At 42.9% G+C, this 18,065-nt stretch overlaps 2 protein-coding genes across 2 annotated transcripts in view; one reads left to right on the forward strand and one right to left on the reverse strand.

Annotated features, from left to right (window-relative positions):
* nr1h4 (nuclear receptor subfamily 1, group H, member 4) overlaps window positions 1-10,835 on the forward strand; it is a 50,165-nt gene extending 39,330 nt beyond the window's left edge. The window contains exons 9-10 of the mRNA XM_055155801.1: window positions 7,216-7,329; window positions 9,422-10,835. Coding sequence (XP_055011776.1) covers window positions 7,216-7,329; window positions 9,422-9,660 — 353 coding nt within the window. The 3' untranslated portion in view covers window positions 9,661-10,835. The remainder of the gene's footprint in view (window positions 1-7,215; window positions 7,330-9,421) is intronic.
* On the reverse strand, window positions 10,314-17,658 carry c1qtnf13 (C1q and TNF related 13). The gene is made up of 4 exons (XM_055155921.1): window positions 17,631-17,658; window positions 15,518-16,060; window positions 14,450-15,286; window positions 10,314-10,366 (listed from the first exon to the last, which is right to left on the reverse strand). Exons 1-4 carry the CDS (start codon window positions 17,656-17,658, stop codon window positions 10,314-10,316), a joined length of 1,461 nt encoding a protein of 486 aa, XP_055011896.1.
* Between the last annotated feature and the right edge of the window lie 407 nt (window positions 17,659-18,065).

Below are 18,065 nucleotides of genomic sequence, written 5' to 3' on the forward strand. Positions count from 1 at the left end.
TTTTGTGTTGAAATGAAAAATGGAAAAAATGGATGGATGGACCAGACCGGGACTGAGACCAGGACTGAGACCAGGACTTAGACCAGGACTGAGACCAGGACTTAGACCAGGACTGAGACCAGGACTGAGACCAGGACTGAGACTGAGACCAGAACCAGACCGGGACTGAGACCAGGACTGAGACCAGGACTTAGACCGGGACTGAGACCAGGAACAGGACCAGGACTGAGACTGGGACTGAAACCGGGACTGAGACCGGTACTGAGACTGGGACCAGACCAGGACTGAAAATGGTTTAGTCCTGGTTTTAGACGTGGTTTAGTTCTGGTTTAGTCCTGTTTTTAGACCTGATTTAGTTCTGGTTTAGTCCTGGTTTAGTCCTACTTTAGTTTTAGTTTAGTCCTAGTTTAGTCCTGGTTTGGTCCTGGTCCAGGACCAGACCTTGACTGAGACCGTGACTGAGACCGAGACTGAGACCAGGACTTAGACCAGGACTGAGACCAGGAACAGGACCAGGACTGAGACCGGGACTGAGACCAGGCCCAGACCGGAACCACACCGGAACCAGACAAGGACTGAGACACGGAACAGGACCGGGACTGAGACTGGGACTGAGACCGGGACAAACCAGGACTGAGACCCGGACCAGACTGGGACTGAAAATGGTTTAGTCCTGGTTTAGTCCGTATGCGGCGCAAAAGTCCAGCATGACAGTTTAAGTTACGAAAAAGAAAAACGTCCTTTATCCGTTTTTTTTTTTTTTTTTTTTTTTTTTTCATTTAAACACAAAATCAAAAACTGAAAAAAACAAATCATTATCCGTTTTTTCATTTTGGTTTTGGAGACAAATAACAAAGAAAATAGTTGTTTTTTTTTTCTGTTTGTTTGTTTTCTTATTTTTGGTTTTATTTTGAAAAACAAATGAACGAATGACACATGGAATTTTTTTTTTTTTTTTTTTCAGATTTTATTTAGTTTTAATAAAAGCAGAAGGTCTGAACTCGAGGTCCAAGCTCCGGGTTTGCGCCGACGGTTTAGCCTCATGTTTATGTATGTGGCTGTCATCATGTCACTCAGGCCGGACAGTGTGTGTGTGTGTGTGTGTGTGTGGTCAGTGTGTGTGTGTGTATTCATGTGTGTGTGTGTGTGTGTTGCGTCGCTCTGTTTTGAATGGGATTAAATCTATTCTGAGCAGCGGCCGCTCTTCTGTCTGAGGAGCCTTTGTTTCTTATCACAACATCACGAGAGCTTTCATCCTCGTCTCTCCTCTGAGCTCCACTGACATTTTAAAGCCGCGACGACGCCTCCTGCGCAGACGCCCGCCCCCAAACTCAAAACTCACCAAAAAAAAAAAAAAAAAACAATCTCTACAGACTTCATTCATAAGAGCTAAAGATGATTTCTGTGTTCTGTGTTTAACTTTTTTAATAACTACACTTTAATCAGCCATAGATTCAATTCAGTTTTTATTAAGAACACGTAATATCTGGTTCATAGTATTAAAAAGAAAATAGTAAGAATAAAAAAGTTAAATACAGTGCAAGGTATAGACGAGTTTCATTGTTGACAAAAGCGCGCGTTGCATGCTGGGAATTATTTTGGTCGGCGGCAAGAAACACTAATTCAACACGACGGACGGAGCGAGAAAGCACGTAAAGGGTATTGATCCCGGTTATTTATCCACTCTAACGGCAGAGGACCCAAGACCATTTGACCAGAAATTGGTCATAAGCATCGACGGACGACAAATCACCCTTTTCAACCCCGACAGAACCTGGACCAAACCAAATTTCTGGTCAGAATCGCCAACGACCTGGACAAATATTCACTTGGGCGACATCCACAATGACTTGGTGGAAACTCCTGGGCCATTCACAGCAGAAAAGATGAAAACCTCCAAGAGTCTCGATGTGTTGTTGAACTTGTTGGAGTCCACGGTTTGTTAGGATCTTCTACGTTTGCTCTGCGGATGTTTGAAAGTCGTTTAATTCACCGTTAGTGGTTCTTTTCACTCAGAATACGAAAAAGACATTTTCCTTCTTCTGGGAGGAGCTGGAGGAAGTGTCTGTGGTGAAGGAAGTCTGGGAGTCCCTGATTAGACTGCTGCCCCCACGTCCCGACCCCGTATAAGTGGAAGAAATTGGCTGGGTGGATGTTTGTGTACAAATGTCCTTTGAGTGCAGCAGTTTAGTTTTTGTCGTGCCCAATCACGAAAAGAAACAATTGGAAAACTGTTCGCAGTGTCCAGGGGGAAGAGTCCAGTTTGAGAGACTTTAACGTTTACAGTTCTTTAGTTCTCATTCTTTGTTAGCTTTCCATCAAAAGAGACCTGGTCAGTCCAGTAGTTTATCGACTGCAGGACTCTGTTTCGAGGCCTGCACCGGTATTTGGCTACTTCAGCAAAAATGTTCCTCAGCGTGTCCTGTTCACTCCGGCGTTAGACTGTCAGTACCAGGTTATATTACTGGAGGATTGGTCCGTGCTTAGTCACATAACCGGGCGATGCAGTCGTGCAGGCGGTGACACAATCACACGAGGACAGCGAAATATTATGAATTATTAATGTTTTTTCACCCAGGTTACAATTAACATTTGAGAAGACTGAAATATAAGAATCATAGGCGTTTCAGAGTGTGTTTGTGCAGGACTAAACCACAGGATTAGCAGCTTTTCAATGAGATATGAACCCGTGGAGATGAGAGACTGTGCCGTCTGCAGAGGACTAGGCCCATGTCAAGGTCAACTGTGTAACTTTTCTGATGTGGTGTTGAATATTTAGTTTAAAAAGGTTGAGAAAACATGGTCAATTAATTTGTTATTACATGTTAATATTTAAAAGTATGTATTTGTTATTTAAAACCAGAAAACTATTATTTTCCTTCAGTTGTAGCACCAGATATTTCACCCATAGATGGCGCTGGTTTTCCGTATTCCAAAGGATGTTGTTTTTTGAAACCCTCAGCTGATGAAGACTTTTGTTTCTGGTTCTGATATTGTCATTTTTTTAGTTTTGGGATTCGGATGTCATAATTGTTTGGTTGTTGGATCCGAACAGCGGAAAACGGCTCGAGAAATGTGTTTGTGAACTCCATAAATGCAAAAGTGAATCAGATGTGTGTGACTCAAACCTCCGTTCAAACTGTTTCTCTTCCCAACGGAATTGAAAAATAGTGAAAGGTGAAGGCGATGGGCAGGATTGATCCACAGGAAGAACCAAAAAGGAAACGTTTGTCTGTCTAAGAAATCATCCTGAGTTTGCAGAGAACATTTTGTATGTGGAGCGACAACAAAACAAAATCCCGATCCTTCGCTCAACCTTGGTTACGAATTTAAAAAGTCAACGCCAAAGTGAAAGGCACCAACTGTTCACCAAGAAACACCTTCCACTGCAAAGAGACCAAGACGTGATGTTTCTGTAAAACCACAAGAACAAGAAAGTGCAGCTCAGTCTGTTTGTCTTCTGCTCCTCTACATTAACAAACGGGATTTTGTTTTGTTGTCGCTCCACATACAAAATGTTCGCTGCAAACAAATTTCTCGAGCCGTTTTCCGCTGTTTGGATCCAACAACCACACAATTAACTATGTCCGAATCCCAAAACTAAAATATGACAATATCAGAACCAGAAACAAAAGTGATATGGTTCAAAAGACTTGAAAAGATCGACTTTGACAAAAGACACATCCCACTGGGAAAACAAACATGGAGGTTTGATGCTCACTTTCTCGGAAAATCCTCCCCAGTATGAACTGTGCAGTGACCGGACGTCTGAGATTCTTGATGCGTGTGTACGTTTCGCAGCTCATCCAAACCACTTCTTCAGTTCAATTTCAATTTGTCAACAATTTGTCCAGTTGGCAAATTGACATGTTCATGTTAGAGCAGGGGTGTCCAAACTTTTTTCATCAAGGGCCACATATCTAAACACAGACGAAGCAGAGGGACGATCAAGGGCCATAGACTGGTGCTAAATACAGTGAATAATTGAAATATGTGCAGGTTTAACACATTTGAATGAGCCGTCAGTCTTTATTTACGCTAAGATCCTTTAAACCACACACTAAATGTTAAATACTGGCTTTATCAAGGTACATTTTCACCTGTAATAAAAAGTAAATTTTTCATTTAGCTTATTGCAAGGTCATTTGGGCCAATTCTCCTGGAAAAAAAGCCTGAGGGCAACAAGAAAAATTTGTCTGAGGGCCGCATTTGGCCCACGGGCCATAGTTTGGACATGCCTGTGTTAGAATGTTTATCCTTTGTGGAGCTTGTTCATTGAAGATTTGGTGATAGTGCAGACGCACATTTACACACACATTTATACACACATTTACACACACATTTACACACACATTTACACACATTTACACACACATTTACACACATTTACACACATTTTTACACACATTTATACACACATTTACACACATTTACACACACATTTACACACACATTTATACACACATTTACACACACATTTACACACACATTTACACACATTTACACACACATTTACACACATTTACACATTTACACACACATTTACACACACATTTATACACACATTTACACACACATTTACACACATTTACACACACACACACATTTACACACACATTTACACACACATTTACACACATTTACACACACACACATTTATACACACATTTACACACATTTACACACACATTTACACACACATTTACACACATTTACACACACATTTACACATTTACACACACATTTACACACACATTTACACACACACATTTACACATTTACACACACATTTACACACACATTTACACACTTTACACACACATTTACACACTTTACACACACATTTACACACACATTTACACACACATTTACACACACTTTACACACACATTTACACATTTACACACACATTTACACATTTACACACACATTTACACACACACACATTTACACACTTTACACATTTACACACACATTTACACACACACACATTTACACATTTACACACACACACACATTTACACATTTACACACACATTTACACATTTACACACACATTTACACACACATTTACACACACATTTACACATTTACACACACATTTTACACACTCATTTACACATTTACACACACATTTACACATTTACACACACATTTACACACACATTTACACACACATTTACACACTCTTTTACATATTTACACACACATTTACACATTTACACACACATTTACACACTCATTTACACACATTTACACACACATTTACACATTTACACATTTACACATTTACACACACATTTACACACATTTACACACTCATTTACACATTTACACACACATTTACACATTTACACACACATTTACACACTCATTTACACATTTACACACACATTTACACACTCATTTACATATTTACACACACATTTACACACATTTACACACTCATTTACACATTTACACACACATTTACACATTTACACACACATTTACACACTCATTTACACACACATTTATTTACACACACATTTTGCCACAGAAAATCATAAATTTACAGCCACTGTGAAAAAAGTCTATAGACAACTAAACTAAAGAATGAAACTAAAGGTAAAAGGTAGTTACTAACTTGAAAACTACCGCTTCGTGACATCACAAGGTGGAGCAGAGCTTTGAGCTTTGGAGATGTAGACAGACTAATAATACAGAGTTACTCAAACATGTGTGAATGAAACAAAACAAAACTCCAGCTCTGTTTTTGAGGAGGGAACAACATTAGAACACGACTTAAACCTCACAAGAGTCCGTTTTGTGTGATATTGGACTTTTAAATTCTTGCAGTTGTGACGTGTTAATTGTGATTTAAGTTGAACAGCTTTAATTCTCCTGAGAACATCTGTATTTGTTTGTGGTGTAGATTTCAGATTTCAGTGTTTGCTGTAGCCTGTATGGTCTGGCTCAAAGTGCAGAGTTATGTAAGAAAGACATTATATTTATGTTTGTTCAGGATGTTACGAGAGATGTCTTCTGCCTTTGAGAGACACGTGCTTGTGGTTGGACCGTCTGAAGTTTGGACGGAGATTTTTCACGCTCTATGGTCCATTAACTTCTTTGGGTTCTTTTTCAAGTCAATACAGTAAAGTGCATTTACCTTGTTGACATGTTTCAGCTGCTGCTTTCATCTTCAGAATTGTCCCCGGTGTTGGTGGTGACGTGTCGTATATCAGCTGTTGTTACTTCCTGTAGGTGTGGTCAGTCTTTTGGACCTGCAGGTCACTCAGACTGACCACGCCTCCCGTCGCCCGGTGTCTCTGGAGGAGGGTGTCCCAGGTTTGTGAAAGGAGGAAGGCTCCGTCATCTCGGTTAATCCTGTCCGAGTGTTCGTGCCTCATTTCCTGATTTCACTGTCCTCCCTGATCCAGCGTTTGAACTTGTTGTTTTCCGATCCAACGACCCGAGCGCCGTCCCGATCCAGAATGTGGTTATTTCTTTTACAGTGTCTGATATGGTGGTTTTGGAATGCCCGGCCAGTTTCCCCTATGCATCATCCAATAAATCATACGTAGGGGAAACTGGCCGGGCATTCCACATTTGAAAAAAGGAACACCAAAAGGAATGCGAAACTGAACCATCAGGGAGACTCACCAGAACACAAAAAGACAAAGCAGAACAGGAAACCCTAAAATCCATCATATCAGACACTGTAAAAGAAATAACCACATTCTGGATTGGAACGGGGCTCAGGGTCGTTGGATCGGAAAACAACAAGTTCAAACTCTGGATCAAGGAGGACGGTGAAATCAAGAAACGAGGCACAGACAGGTTTACCCGAGATGACGGAGCGTTCCTCCTTTCACAAACCTGGGACACCCTCCTCCAGAGACACCGGGCGACGGGAGGCGTGGTCAGTCTGAGCGACCTGCAGGTCCATCAGGTCTGACCACGCCTACAGGAAGTAACAACAGCTGATATACGACACGTCAACACCAACACCCGGGACAATTCTGACGATGCAGCAGCTGAAACATGTCAATAAGATAAATACACTTTACTGTTTTGTCTTGAAAAAGAACCTTAGAAGTGAAAGTACGTCAGAAGACAAAATGAACATCTTTGGCTCTCTATGGTCCAGTTCGAGTCCCGTCTGGATTTGAACAGAACATGGAAGCGACTGGCTGCTCAGACAAACTCAAACCTTCTTCTCTGTCTCTTCTCCAGGGATCTCCGAGGAGTTCATCAAACCAATGTTCAACTTTTACAAAAGTATAGGAGAGCTGCTCATGTCTCCAGAAGAACAGGCCCTCCTCACCGCAGTCACCATCTTAACACCAGGTAAGTGTCTCTGTTCACGTCTAGAAGGACCTTTAAGTTTGCCCCCGTGGGTCAAAAGAGTCACGTGGGTGTAAAATGTGAAGTTAACTACAGGTCGAGCAAAAAAAAATAACTTTTACAACACCTGAAACTGAAAGCTGCATTGAGTAACTTTCTAGTGGAGAGTCCGTCAAATTGTTTTCTCCATGGAGACATTATTGCTTTGTCTGGAATGTTTCACAGTATTAAACCTTTCTATCTCCACGTAGACCAAACCAGACCACGTTACAGGTCAGATCTGTGGAGAGGCGACCCCCGCTCACAGTCAGAAAGTCTGTTTTTTGAGGTGTTTTCGAGCTATAAAACCACCTGTAATTAGTTAATATTATGCAGAATTGAGTTAAGCATTTGGCCTGGTGTTCTGTCGAAATGGGCTGCCTCATCGAAATGAGCTCCCAGCAGCCTAAATCGACAATGACGTCTATCAATTCACGCTGCCCGGTTGAAATAAGCGACCTTATGTTTTTCCATGTACAGTTGTATAGATCCAATAAACCTGAAATCCCCAGTTTGACACACATTTCTTTGGATTAGAGTCGGTTTGAGTCTGTTTGCACGTGGTGATCGGTGACACTTTATACCTTAGTTATGTCAAATTTCAACTCATTTATGTGAATGAAAGAGAGAAAGAAATGACTGGAAACACTGAAATCTTTATATTAAATAAATATCGTAGGCTACAGTGTGAATTTCCTATTATAATATAGTGATATTTTATTTATACAGGGCCTTTCTAAACAAAGTTACAACGTTTTCTACACGTGGAAACAAAATAAAATCAAATATTAAATCCTGACTATTCAATCATCTAACGTAAGTTTTGTGCCGCAAATCTTACACGCACATGTCGAAGCTTAACTGCTCAAAACAGAAAATAAAACCAATACACCTTTAAAATGCGACTTGTTACTAAACTTCTGCTTCAGGAGCTCAAATCGACAGCGTTTAAACTCTAAAAGTGCCTGGGAGTTGTGCGCAGTAGCGATAGGTAGCTCAAATTGACAGGCAGTGTTGGGAAGGTGACTTTTAAAATGTAATCCCCTACAGATTACAGATTACATCCTCCCGAATGTAGTTTGTAACATAATCCACTGAGTTACTTAAAGTGAGTAATGTAATCTGAATACTTTGGATTACTTGATATTGTCATGTTTTTTAAAATTACATGAACAAAGCGAAAACATCCTGAAAATTCATGTTTGTTCTCTTCAAATTGTCTGTTGAGCCCAAGTCTCCATGAACAGACTTTTGTTTTATTGTAGAGAAGCAAAGACGAGGATATTTTAACATATGTTTTATCTGCTAACAGACAATAAAAAGTCCAGACTTTCCTTAAGCAGATTAAAAATATTATTGATAGAGAAATGATTTATGTATAAGATCACTGCTGCTTTAAATTATGTCCACCTACTGTTAGTGTCATATTTCTTAGTCCTAGTTTAGTCCTGGTTTATTCCTGGTTTTGTCCTGGTTTTAGACCTGGTTTAGTCCTAGTTTAGACCTGGTTTAGTCCTGGTTTTAGACCTGGTTTAGTCCTAGTTTTAGACCTGGTTTAGTCCTAGTTTAGACTTGGTTTAGTCCTGGTTTTAGACCTGGTTTAGTCCTAGTTTAGACCTGGTTTAGTCCTGGTTTTAGACCTGGTTTAGTCCTAGTTTAGACTTGGTTTAGTCCTGGTTTTAGACCTGGTTTAGTCCTAGTTTAGACCTGGTTTAGTCCTAGTTTTAGACCTGGTTTAGTCCTAGTTTAGACCTGGTTTAGTCCTGGTTTTAGACCTGGTTTAGTCCTAGTTTAGACCTGGTTTAGTCCTGGTTTTAGTCCTGGTTTAGCCCAAAATGTGAAAACAGGAAAATACCACCATGTAATCCATTTATTTCAACAAAGTAACTGTAATCTAATTACTTTGAATGGAAACAGTAACTGTAACTGAATACAGTTACTCATAATTTGTACTCTGATTACTTAACCTCCACAGTATTTTCTGTTTCTCGTGTGGCTCCACTGCTGCTCTGGACTAAACCGAGCCAACCCCTGACGGTGCCTTGTGTTGTTTCAGATCGTCCGTACGTGAAGGACCAGGCGGCGGTGGAGCGGCTGCAGGAGCCCATGCTGGAGGTCCTCAGGAAGCTCTGCGCCCTTCACCATCCTCACGAGCCCCAGTACTTCGCCCGTTTACTGGGACGCCTCACCGAACTGCGCAGCCTCAACCACTACCACGCCGAGATCATCACGTCCTGGAGAGTCAACGATCACAAGTTTACGCCTCTGCTCTGTGAGATCTGGGACGTACAGTGATTCTGAACAGCCCCGTTCACACACAGTCTCACCACAACCAGAACCGGGTCGTGTGTGAATGAAACCAGAGCGGATTGTCCTGCATTTCTGATTAGAGCCTGGCACCGAAACGTAGAAGGTTTGGTAAGAACTGGTACAGTTCATTCAGTGGAGACTTTTGGTTCCTTGGTTTTAAAGGCCACATTCAATCAAAAAACATTTGCCCAGTTGACAGAATTGAATAGGGTGACCAGATTTTGAAAATAAAAAACTGGTTTGTGGTGGTTGGTAATAATAAAATAGTGAAACAAGTGCGTAAAGGAAAACTGCTCTGCACTCGGCCCGTTCATGACGGGGTCAGTCTTATCATCAGAAGAGCCTCTAGTCAGAAAATCCATGTTCAGGTCGTGTTTTCAGTAGACCACAGATCTTGTAGGGTATTTTCCAGATTTTCACCACAAAGTTAATTTTTATACGAACTTCCAATTTTGTGAACAAATTGAAAATAAGAGGCCTTGATATTTTTAGCTCAGCTCAAAGTTTATGTACTATTTAGGCGTGTCATAAAAATGCTTCCTGCTCTGGGGATCCCGCCTGGTCGTATTGAAAAGGACCAACTGTAAGGCATTTTTAGCTCAGCTTGTGAGCTGTAAACTCAAGCTGAGCTTATGCAATCACCCATTGTCCCGCGTCCGTCCGTCCGTCTCTGTGTGTCCGTTAACCATGGCTGGACAAATCTAGACTGTTTGACTTACAGAGTCCATATGAATGTCTTTACATACTTTAGGGTAAAAGCTCTTTCCAGTTCTTGAATTATGTCACAGTGACTTTGTGGATCTTTACAGGGCAAAGTTCACTTTTCCAATGCATTTCAGTGGGCACTAGATTTGCTTATAATATAAAGGATTTTTACAACAAGATCCTTTTCACTCACACACAATTATTATCCCGACCATGACCTTTGTCCCATACCAGCCATTTGACCTTGATCCATTTTCCAAGGTCACAGCAGCCATTTCAATTTTCACATGGTCAAAATTCAAAAGCCAGAAAAATCCACTTTACTTCATTACCTCCTTAACCCTGTTGCACCAAAACCCTGTCTCTTTAAATGCTGTTTCTGTGCATTTGTCTGTTAATTCTCCTGAACGTGTGACCTTGACTTTTAGGTTTGCTAATTTATAAACAAAATTGCGGCTGCCTTGTTACAAATGAAACTGTATTTCAAGTTTTAAATATTTTAAAAAGTAAATATTAAAAGTAATAAATATATTAAACCCTTAAAATACAGCAAAAATGTTTGAGGAAATAATGATTTGGGTGTAAATGTTTGTCTTAAGTGGAACAGGGTTAATAATTGTCTGATTTTCAGGCAACAACTTGGAAAATGTTCAGTAATTCGAGCTCTACAACCTTCATTTCAATTTTATTTTAAATCTTTTTCTTTTAATAAGCATTGGTGGGTTTGTAAACCAACAAATTAAGTAATTCTGGCCTTAGCTCATGCTGTTATACATGATTATGTGTTTTCCTGTCAATATCTCTAAAAATGTTGATGTTGCAGCCATTTTTAATTGGTAAACATCCAAAAGTTTACTCATTCTTCCCTGATATCCAGGGATTATTCCCTGTTGCTTTCATCAAATAAACATTCAATTGTTCAAGAGAAATGTTGCTGACAAACCAATAGAAGAGGAATGATCTTCTGACTAGTGGATCTTCTGATGATGAGGCTGTAACCTTCATGACTAACGTGAGTCAGTACAGTCACATTTTCTTTTTGGTTTTAAGCAGCTTTTCTCTATTTTGCTTAAAGGGCCCATCTCATGCAAAATCAACTTTTCAGAGCTTTCTACTTTCTAAGAGTGACGTGTGGGCCTTGTATATGTCGCCTTGTAATATGCTGCAATTTGTTAAAAAAAAAAAAAAAAGCCAAACAAACTAACAACAAAACTGACAACAAACTAAAGCTGCTACAACGATGACGCGGCAGATTCACCTATGACACGTTTGACGTAGCAGAAAACACTTCACTTCACTGCAGATTTTTATAATGATGATAATGAAACTGATACCATTGCTACTTTTTGATGCCCCGGGAAACTGTAATACCGTTTTACCGCCCAACCCTAATGTCCAGTGTCTTTAAGTAAGACCTGAGTAGACCCGGGAAAGTTCTGGGACTGGTGTTCTGGTGTTTCATACCCGGTAAATGTCTGGGATTTGTGGATCTGTGTGTGAACGGGGCTTCGTTTATTTACACTGGAGCACGAGAGCTGCTTGTGTCTTTGTCGGTCAAACATTAGAACGGTGCAGTCGGTGGAACGGCCTCAGTGAGCTTCAGTCTGATGGACTTTGTCAGACACTGGTTTTCTCTGAACCTAAAGTCAACACTGTCTCTCCCTGTCTGTCCCTGTCTGTCCCTGTCTGTCCCTGTCTGTCCCTGTCTCTCACTTATGGGGTCACTTTTGTCTCATTAATATTCACAAATGCACAGAGGGTGATTTAAAACTAGTCACTGGTTTGTTAATATTTGTAACTTGTATTTTGAACTTTACAAAAAGCTGTGTATTTGTAAATTTATCTTTTTTCATTTGCAAAAAAAAAAAAAAAAAATTGTAAAACTGAAAATTCTGTTTGGATTTGTGGATCACCAATTACACAAATTCACAGATTTCCTTTTTTCTATGATGTATTTTTGAGACACTTGTTTGAGAAATCCACAGACAGACAGATGCGCAAATACACAGGCGTCCACTAGAGGGCAGTGTCTCAGAAATACATCATAGAGGAAAACTGTAAATTCGTGTAATTGATGATCCACAAATGCAAATCACATTTTACGAACTTTTTTTTGCAAATAAAAAAATATATATTTACAAATACACAACTATTTGTAAAAAAATAATAATAATAATAAAATAAAATAAATAAATAAATGAGACAAAAATAACCTCATACTCACTGTCTGTCACTGCATGTGCTCCCACAGAGACTAAACACTGGACTTCTTTCTTTAAACCAAATAAAGTCATTTTGTTTTGTGTTTTAATCCTTTTTGTAAGAGTTTTGGAGAAGTCTGTGTAAGTGAAATGTCATTAAAGAGAAAAATAATGAACCGTACCTGTGCTGTAATATGTGTATGTATGTACAGTGTTGGACTAATAAAATTCTGAATACATTTTATTTATTAAAATAAGACATGCAAAACACAAAAGAATCACTGTATAAATCAGTATAAAAAGTTTTTTGTTTGTTTTTTTTTCACCGACGTGACTACGATCAGCACTCTTATTTTCACTCTTCTTGAATGCATGAAACTATAACTACATTTATATATAAAAACTATATTTGATAAGAAAATAAAGTAAAAACACAAGAGCTCTGTGGATATGAACATTTCACTGTTGTGTTATAGCACCATCTTGTGGACTAACATGGCATAAGAGTTTCTAAAGCTTTAAACATGAAACAGACGAGAGAGAAACGACATCAGAGCACAGTTCTGTCCTGTGTGTGAGGCCCTGTGATGTGTGTGTTATGGGCCCCGGAGCTGTGTGTGCTGCGTGTGTTATAGGCCCCGGTACTATGGGGCCCAGTGCTGTGTGTGTCATGGGCCCCGGTGTTTTGGGCCCCGGAGCTGTGTGTGATGTGTGTGTTATGGGCCCCGGAGCTGTGTGTGCTGTGTGTGTTATAGGCCCCGGTACTATGGGGCCCAGTGCTGTGTGTGTCATGGGCCCCGGTGTTTTGGGCCCCGGAGCTGTGTGTGCTGTGCGTGTTATGGTCCCCGGTGCTGTGGGCCTTGGTGTTACCCGGTGTTATCAACTCTGGTGCTGTGTGTTTTGGGCCCCAGTGCTGTGTGTATTATGGGCCCCGGTGTTATCAACCCTGGTGCTGTGTGTGTTATCAACCCTGGTGCTGTGTGTGTTATGGGCCCCAGTGCTGTGTGTGTTATGAGCCCCAGTGCTGTGTGTTTTATGGGCCCCAGTGCTGTGTGTGTTTTGGGCCCCAGTGTTATCAACCCTGGTGCTGTGTGTGTTATGGGCCCCAGTGCTGTGTGTGTTATGGGCCCCAGTGCTATGTGTTTTATGGGCCCCAGTGCTGTGTGTGTTTTGGGCCCCGGTGTTATCAACCCTGGTGCTGTGTGTGTTATGGGCCCCAGTGCTGTGTGTTTTATGGGCCCTGGTGTTTTGGGCCCTGGTGTTATGGTCTCCGGAGTCATGTGTGTTGTGTGTGTTATGGGCCCCAGTGCTGTGTGTGTTAAGGGCCCCAGTGTTATGGGCCTTGGTATTATCAACCCTGATGCTGTGTGTGTTATTGGCCCCAGTGCTTTGTGTGTTGTGGGCCCCAGTGTTATGAGCCCCAGTGCTGTGTGTGCTGTGTGTTTTATGGGCCCTGGTGTTTTGGGCCCTGGTGTTATGGTCCCCGGAGCCATGTGTGCGGTGTGTGTTATCGGCCTCGATGCTGTGTGTGTTATGGGCCCCAGTGCTGTGTGTGTTATGGGCCCCGGTGTTGTATGTGCTGTGTGTGTTTTGGGCCCCAGAACCGTGTGTGCTGTGTGTGTTATGGGCCCCTTCTCTGTGTGTGCTGTGTGTGTTTTGGACCCCAGAACCATGTGTGCTGTGTGTGTTTTGGGCCCCAGAACCGTGTGTGCTGTATGTGTTATGGACCCCGGTGTTGTATGTGCTGTGTGTGTTTTGGGCCCCAGAACCGTGTGTGCTGTGTGTGTTATGGGCCCCTTCTCTGTGTGTGCTGTGTGTGTTTTGGACCCCAGAACCATGTGTGCTGTGTGTGTTTTGGGCCCCAGAACCGTGTGTGCTGTATGTGTTATGGACCCCGGTGTTGTATGTGCTGTGTGTGTTATGGGCCCCTGCGCCGTGTGAGCTGTGTGAGTCATGTGAGTCGTGTGTGCCGTGTGTGCTGTGTGTGTTATGGGCTCCGGTGGTGCTGTGTGTGTTATGGGCCCCTGCGCCGTGTGAGCCATGTGTGCTGTGTGTGTTATGGGCCCCGGTGGTGCTGTGTGTGTTATGGGCCCCTGCGCCGTGTGAGCCGTGTGTGCTGTGTGTGTTATGGGCCCCTGCGCCGTGTGAGCCGTGTGTGCTGTGTGTGTTATGGGCCCCTGCGCTGTGTGAGTCGTGTGGGTCGTGTGTGACGTGTGCCCTCTGGGGCTCGGGGTACAGCAGGAAGCCGGAGAAGGTGGTGTAGCGTCCCTGGTTGCTGTAGACGGCGAAGCGCTCGTCCTGTTGACTGTAGAGCCACACCGTGTCCCCGCGGTGCAGAGACAGCAGCAGACTCTGACTCTGCATCTCCCTCCGCTTGGACGTGTCCTCGTCAAACACCATGGCCTGGACGTCCCCCTGGCCCCTCATCAGCTTCACGGACACCGCCTTCCGAGGGTGTTTCCCCACGGTGAAGGCGAAGAAATAGGCCCCGGGGTGGAAGCAGGTGAACACGCCCGAGCTTCTGTTAAAGTGTCCTCCTATGTTCACGTACTCCACGTCAAAGGTGAGCGCCGGCTTCAGCTCCTGCAGGCGCCTCTGTCCCAGCAGGGAGGAGGTGCGCGCCACAGAGAACGCCGAGCGGGGCCCCTGATCCGGCCCGCTCCAGGGGCCCATCTGAGGGTCTGTGTGAGGGGGGCAGGGTGGCGGGGGCAGCACAGAGGAGGAGGACAAACCAGAAGAGGAGGAGAAACCAGAGGAGGAGGGTCCAGAGGAGGAGAAATCAGAGGAAGAGGGTCCAGAGGAGGAGAGTCTAGAGGAGGGTCCAGAGGAGAGAGTCTAGAGGAGGGTCCAGAGGAGGAGAAACCAGAGGAGGAGAAACCAGAGGAAGAGGGTCCAGAAGAGGGTCCAGAGGAGGGTCCAGAAGGAGGGTCTAGAGGAGGAGAGCCCAGAGGAGGAGGGCAGGTGGTTGCTGATGGTGGCCTCAGGATAGACCAGGTACCCAGAGAAGGTGATGTACGGACCCACGTTGCTGTATAAGGCGTACTGGGGGCTCTGTTGAATGCGCAGCCACACAGTGTCCATCTCCTTCAGCATCACCATCACACTTTGGCTCTGCACCTTTCGGCCTTTCTTTCGATAATCGTCGTAGGCGATGGCCTGCACCTCCGCTCCGTTCTTCACCAGGATCACAGACAGCATTTTCTTCGGGAATTTCCCCACGGAGAAAGAGAAGTAGTACGCTCCCGGGATGCGGCAGCGGAAGAAGCCGGTGTCCGGGCTGAAGTCGGCGCCGATGTTCACCGTGAGTCTGTCGAACGTCACTGCCCTCTGCTGGCCGCCCGTCACACTGCTGCTGCGCGTGGCAGAGAACGCAGACTGCAGCGCTGAGCTCGCGGGAGGAGGGGTCAAGAGGGAAACTGGACTAAAGCAGGAGATCATCAGGAGGAACGTGGTCAGAAAACCTCCTGTGCCCCGAGGACCTAAGAGAAACACAACACGAGTTACACAGAAACACAACACGAGTTACACAGAAACACAACACGAGTTACACAGAAACACAACACGAGTTACACAGAAACACAACACGAGTTACACAGAAACACAACACGAGTTACACAGAAACACAACACGAGTGTATGTGTAGTACTTATATGTACATGTGTATTAGTAGTACTGGTGTGTACATGTGTATGTGTAGTACTTATATGTACATGTGTATTTGTAGTACTTGTGTGTACATGTGTATGTGTAGTACTTATGTGTACATGTGTATGTGTAGTACTTGTGTGTACATGTGTATGTGTAGTACTTGTGTGTACATGTGTATGTGTAGTACTGTGTGTGTACATGTGTATGTGTAGTACTGTGTGTGTACATGTGTATGTGTAGTACTTGTGTGTACATGTGTATGTGTAGTACTTGTGTGTACATGTGTATGTGTAGTACTTGTGTGTACATGTGTATGTGTAGTACTTGTGTGTACATGTGTATGTGTAGTACTTGTGTGTACATGTGTATGTGTAGTACTTGTGTGTACATGTGTATGTGTAGTACTTGTGTGTACACTGCAAAAAAACGTAAGATATAAACAGTTAAATCTATGGGAAAATGACTTAAAATAGTAAAATTATCTTTCTGCATGGACAGATCATTTGCGTGTGCGTGTGTGTGTATGTGTGTGTGGTGCTGTGTGTTCAGGTCGTCCGTGTTCACATGCAGCTCAGTGTGACAGACTGTGATGTATGTGCAGTAGTTGTGTGTACACGTGTATGTGCAGTTTTACTTGTATGTACATGTGTGTACGTGTATGTGCAGTAGTACTTGTGTGTGTGTGTGTGCGTGGGGCTGTGTGTTCAGGTCGTCCGTGTTCACATGCAGCTCAGTGTGACAGACTGTGATGTATGTGCAGTAGTTGTGTGTACACGTGTATGTGCAGTTTTACTTGTATGTACATGTGTGTACGTGTATGTGCAGTAGTACATGTGTGTGTGTGTATGTGTATGTGTGTGTGTGTGTGTGTGTGTGTGTATGTGCAGCGTGTGCGTGGGGCTGTGTGTTCAGGTCGTCCGTGTTCACATGCAGCTCAGTGTGACAGACTGTGATGCTGCTGATCTTGTCTGTTGATTCTGTGCAGTGAGAGAAGAGGCTGCATTAGCCTCTGGTTCATCTGCTCCACTGTGTGTCAGACAATGGAGAGTTTAGCAGTGTCCAGCAGAGAGAGCAGAGCAGAAACTACTACTACTACTACTACTTCTACTACTACTACTACTACTACTACTACTACTACTACTACTACTACTACTACAGAATCTATCCTTATATATTAGGCTCCATCAAATCAAATATAATCTGAAATAATAGAACTTCAGCTCGTCTTCTGTTTGATAATAAGGTAGGTTAGATAAAAAATATACTCTTTGTGGTGTTAAATTGCGTAATTTGATTTGCTCATAAGATAAACCTATCCAGATGAGTTTTTAGAGTTGGTAATAGTCACTCTCACACCTTCAGAGAGATTTCAGTCAAACACAAAAGCACACAGACGCTCACCTCTCTCTCTGCGCTGGGTCACCTGCATCGTGCGCCTCTTTTCCAGACGGTTCTTTCGGTTCCTTTGGGTTTTTCACTCTGGAACGCCGTCCAGCTGCTGCTTCTATCCACATAGCAGTGACTCTGACATGCAGAAGAAATGAAGCGGGTATCCATAGAGACTATTGATACAGACATACGTGGAGGAGGCGGGACTTCACGTTTCAGTCTGGGGCTCCCGCTCCGTCTCTCGGTGTGGTTGGTCCAGTCTGTAGATGTTATCACAGTTATGGTCGTGACAAATTTAGGTGTGAAAATGCGCTGGTGGGTTTAAAACTTGATGCTCAAATTGATTCTGTGGTGAAGATCAGCTTTTTTTCAGCTGAGTCAGTTGAAAGTGAAACTGATTTTATCTCGTCACAACATTGAAATTTTAATCCATGTTTTTGAGTTGAA

The sequence above is a fragment of the Boleophthalmus pectinirostris genome, unplaced genomic scaffold (assembly GCF_026225935.1).
Source record: "Boleophthalmus pectinirostris isolate CB_2022bp ecotype Guang Dong unplaced genomic scaffold, ASM2622593v1 HiC_scaffold_2, whole genome shotgun sequence".
NCBI classification, from domain to species: domain Eukaryota; kingdom Metazoa; phylum Chordata; class Actinopteri; order Gobiiformes; family Gobiidae; genus Boleophthalmus; species Boleophthalmus pectinirostris.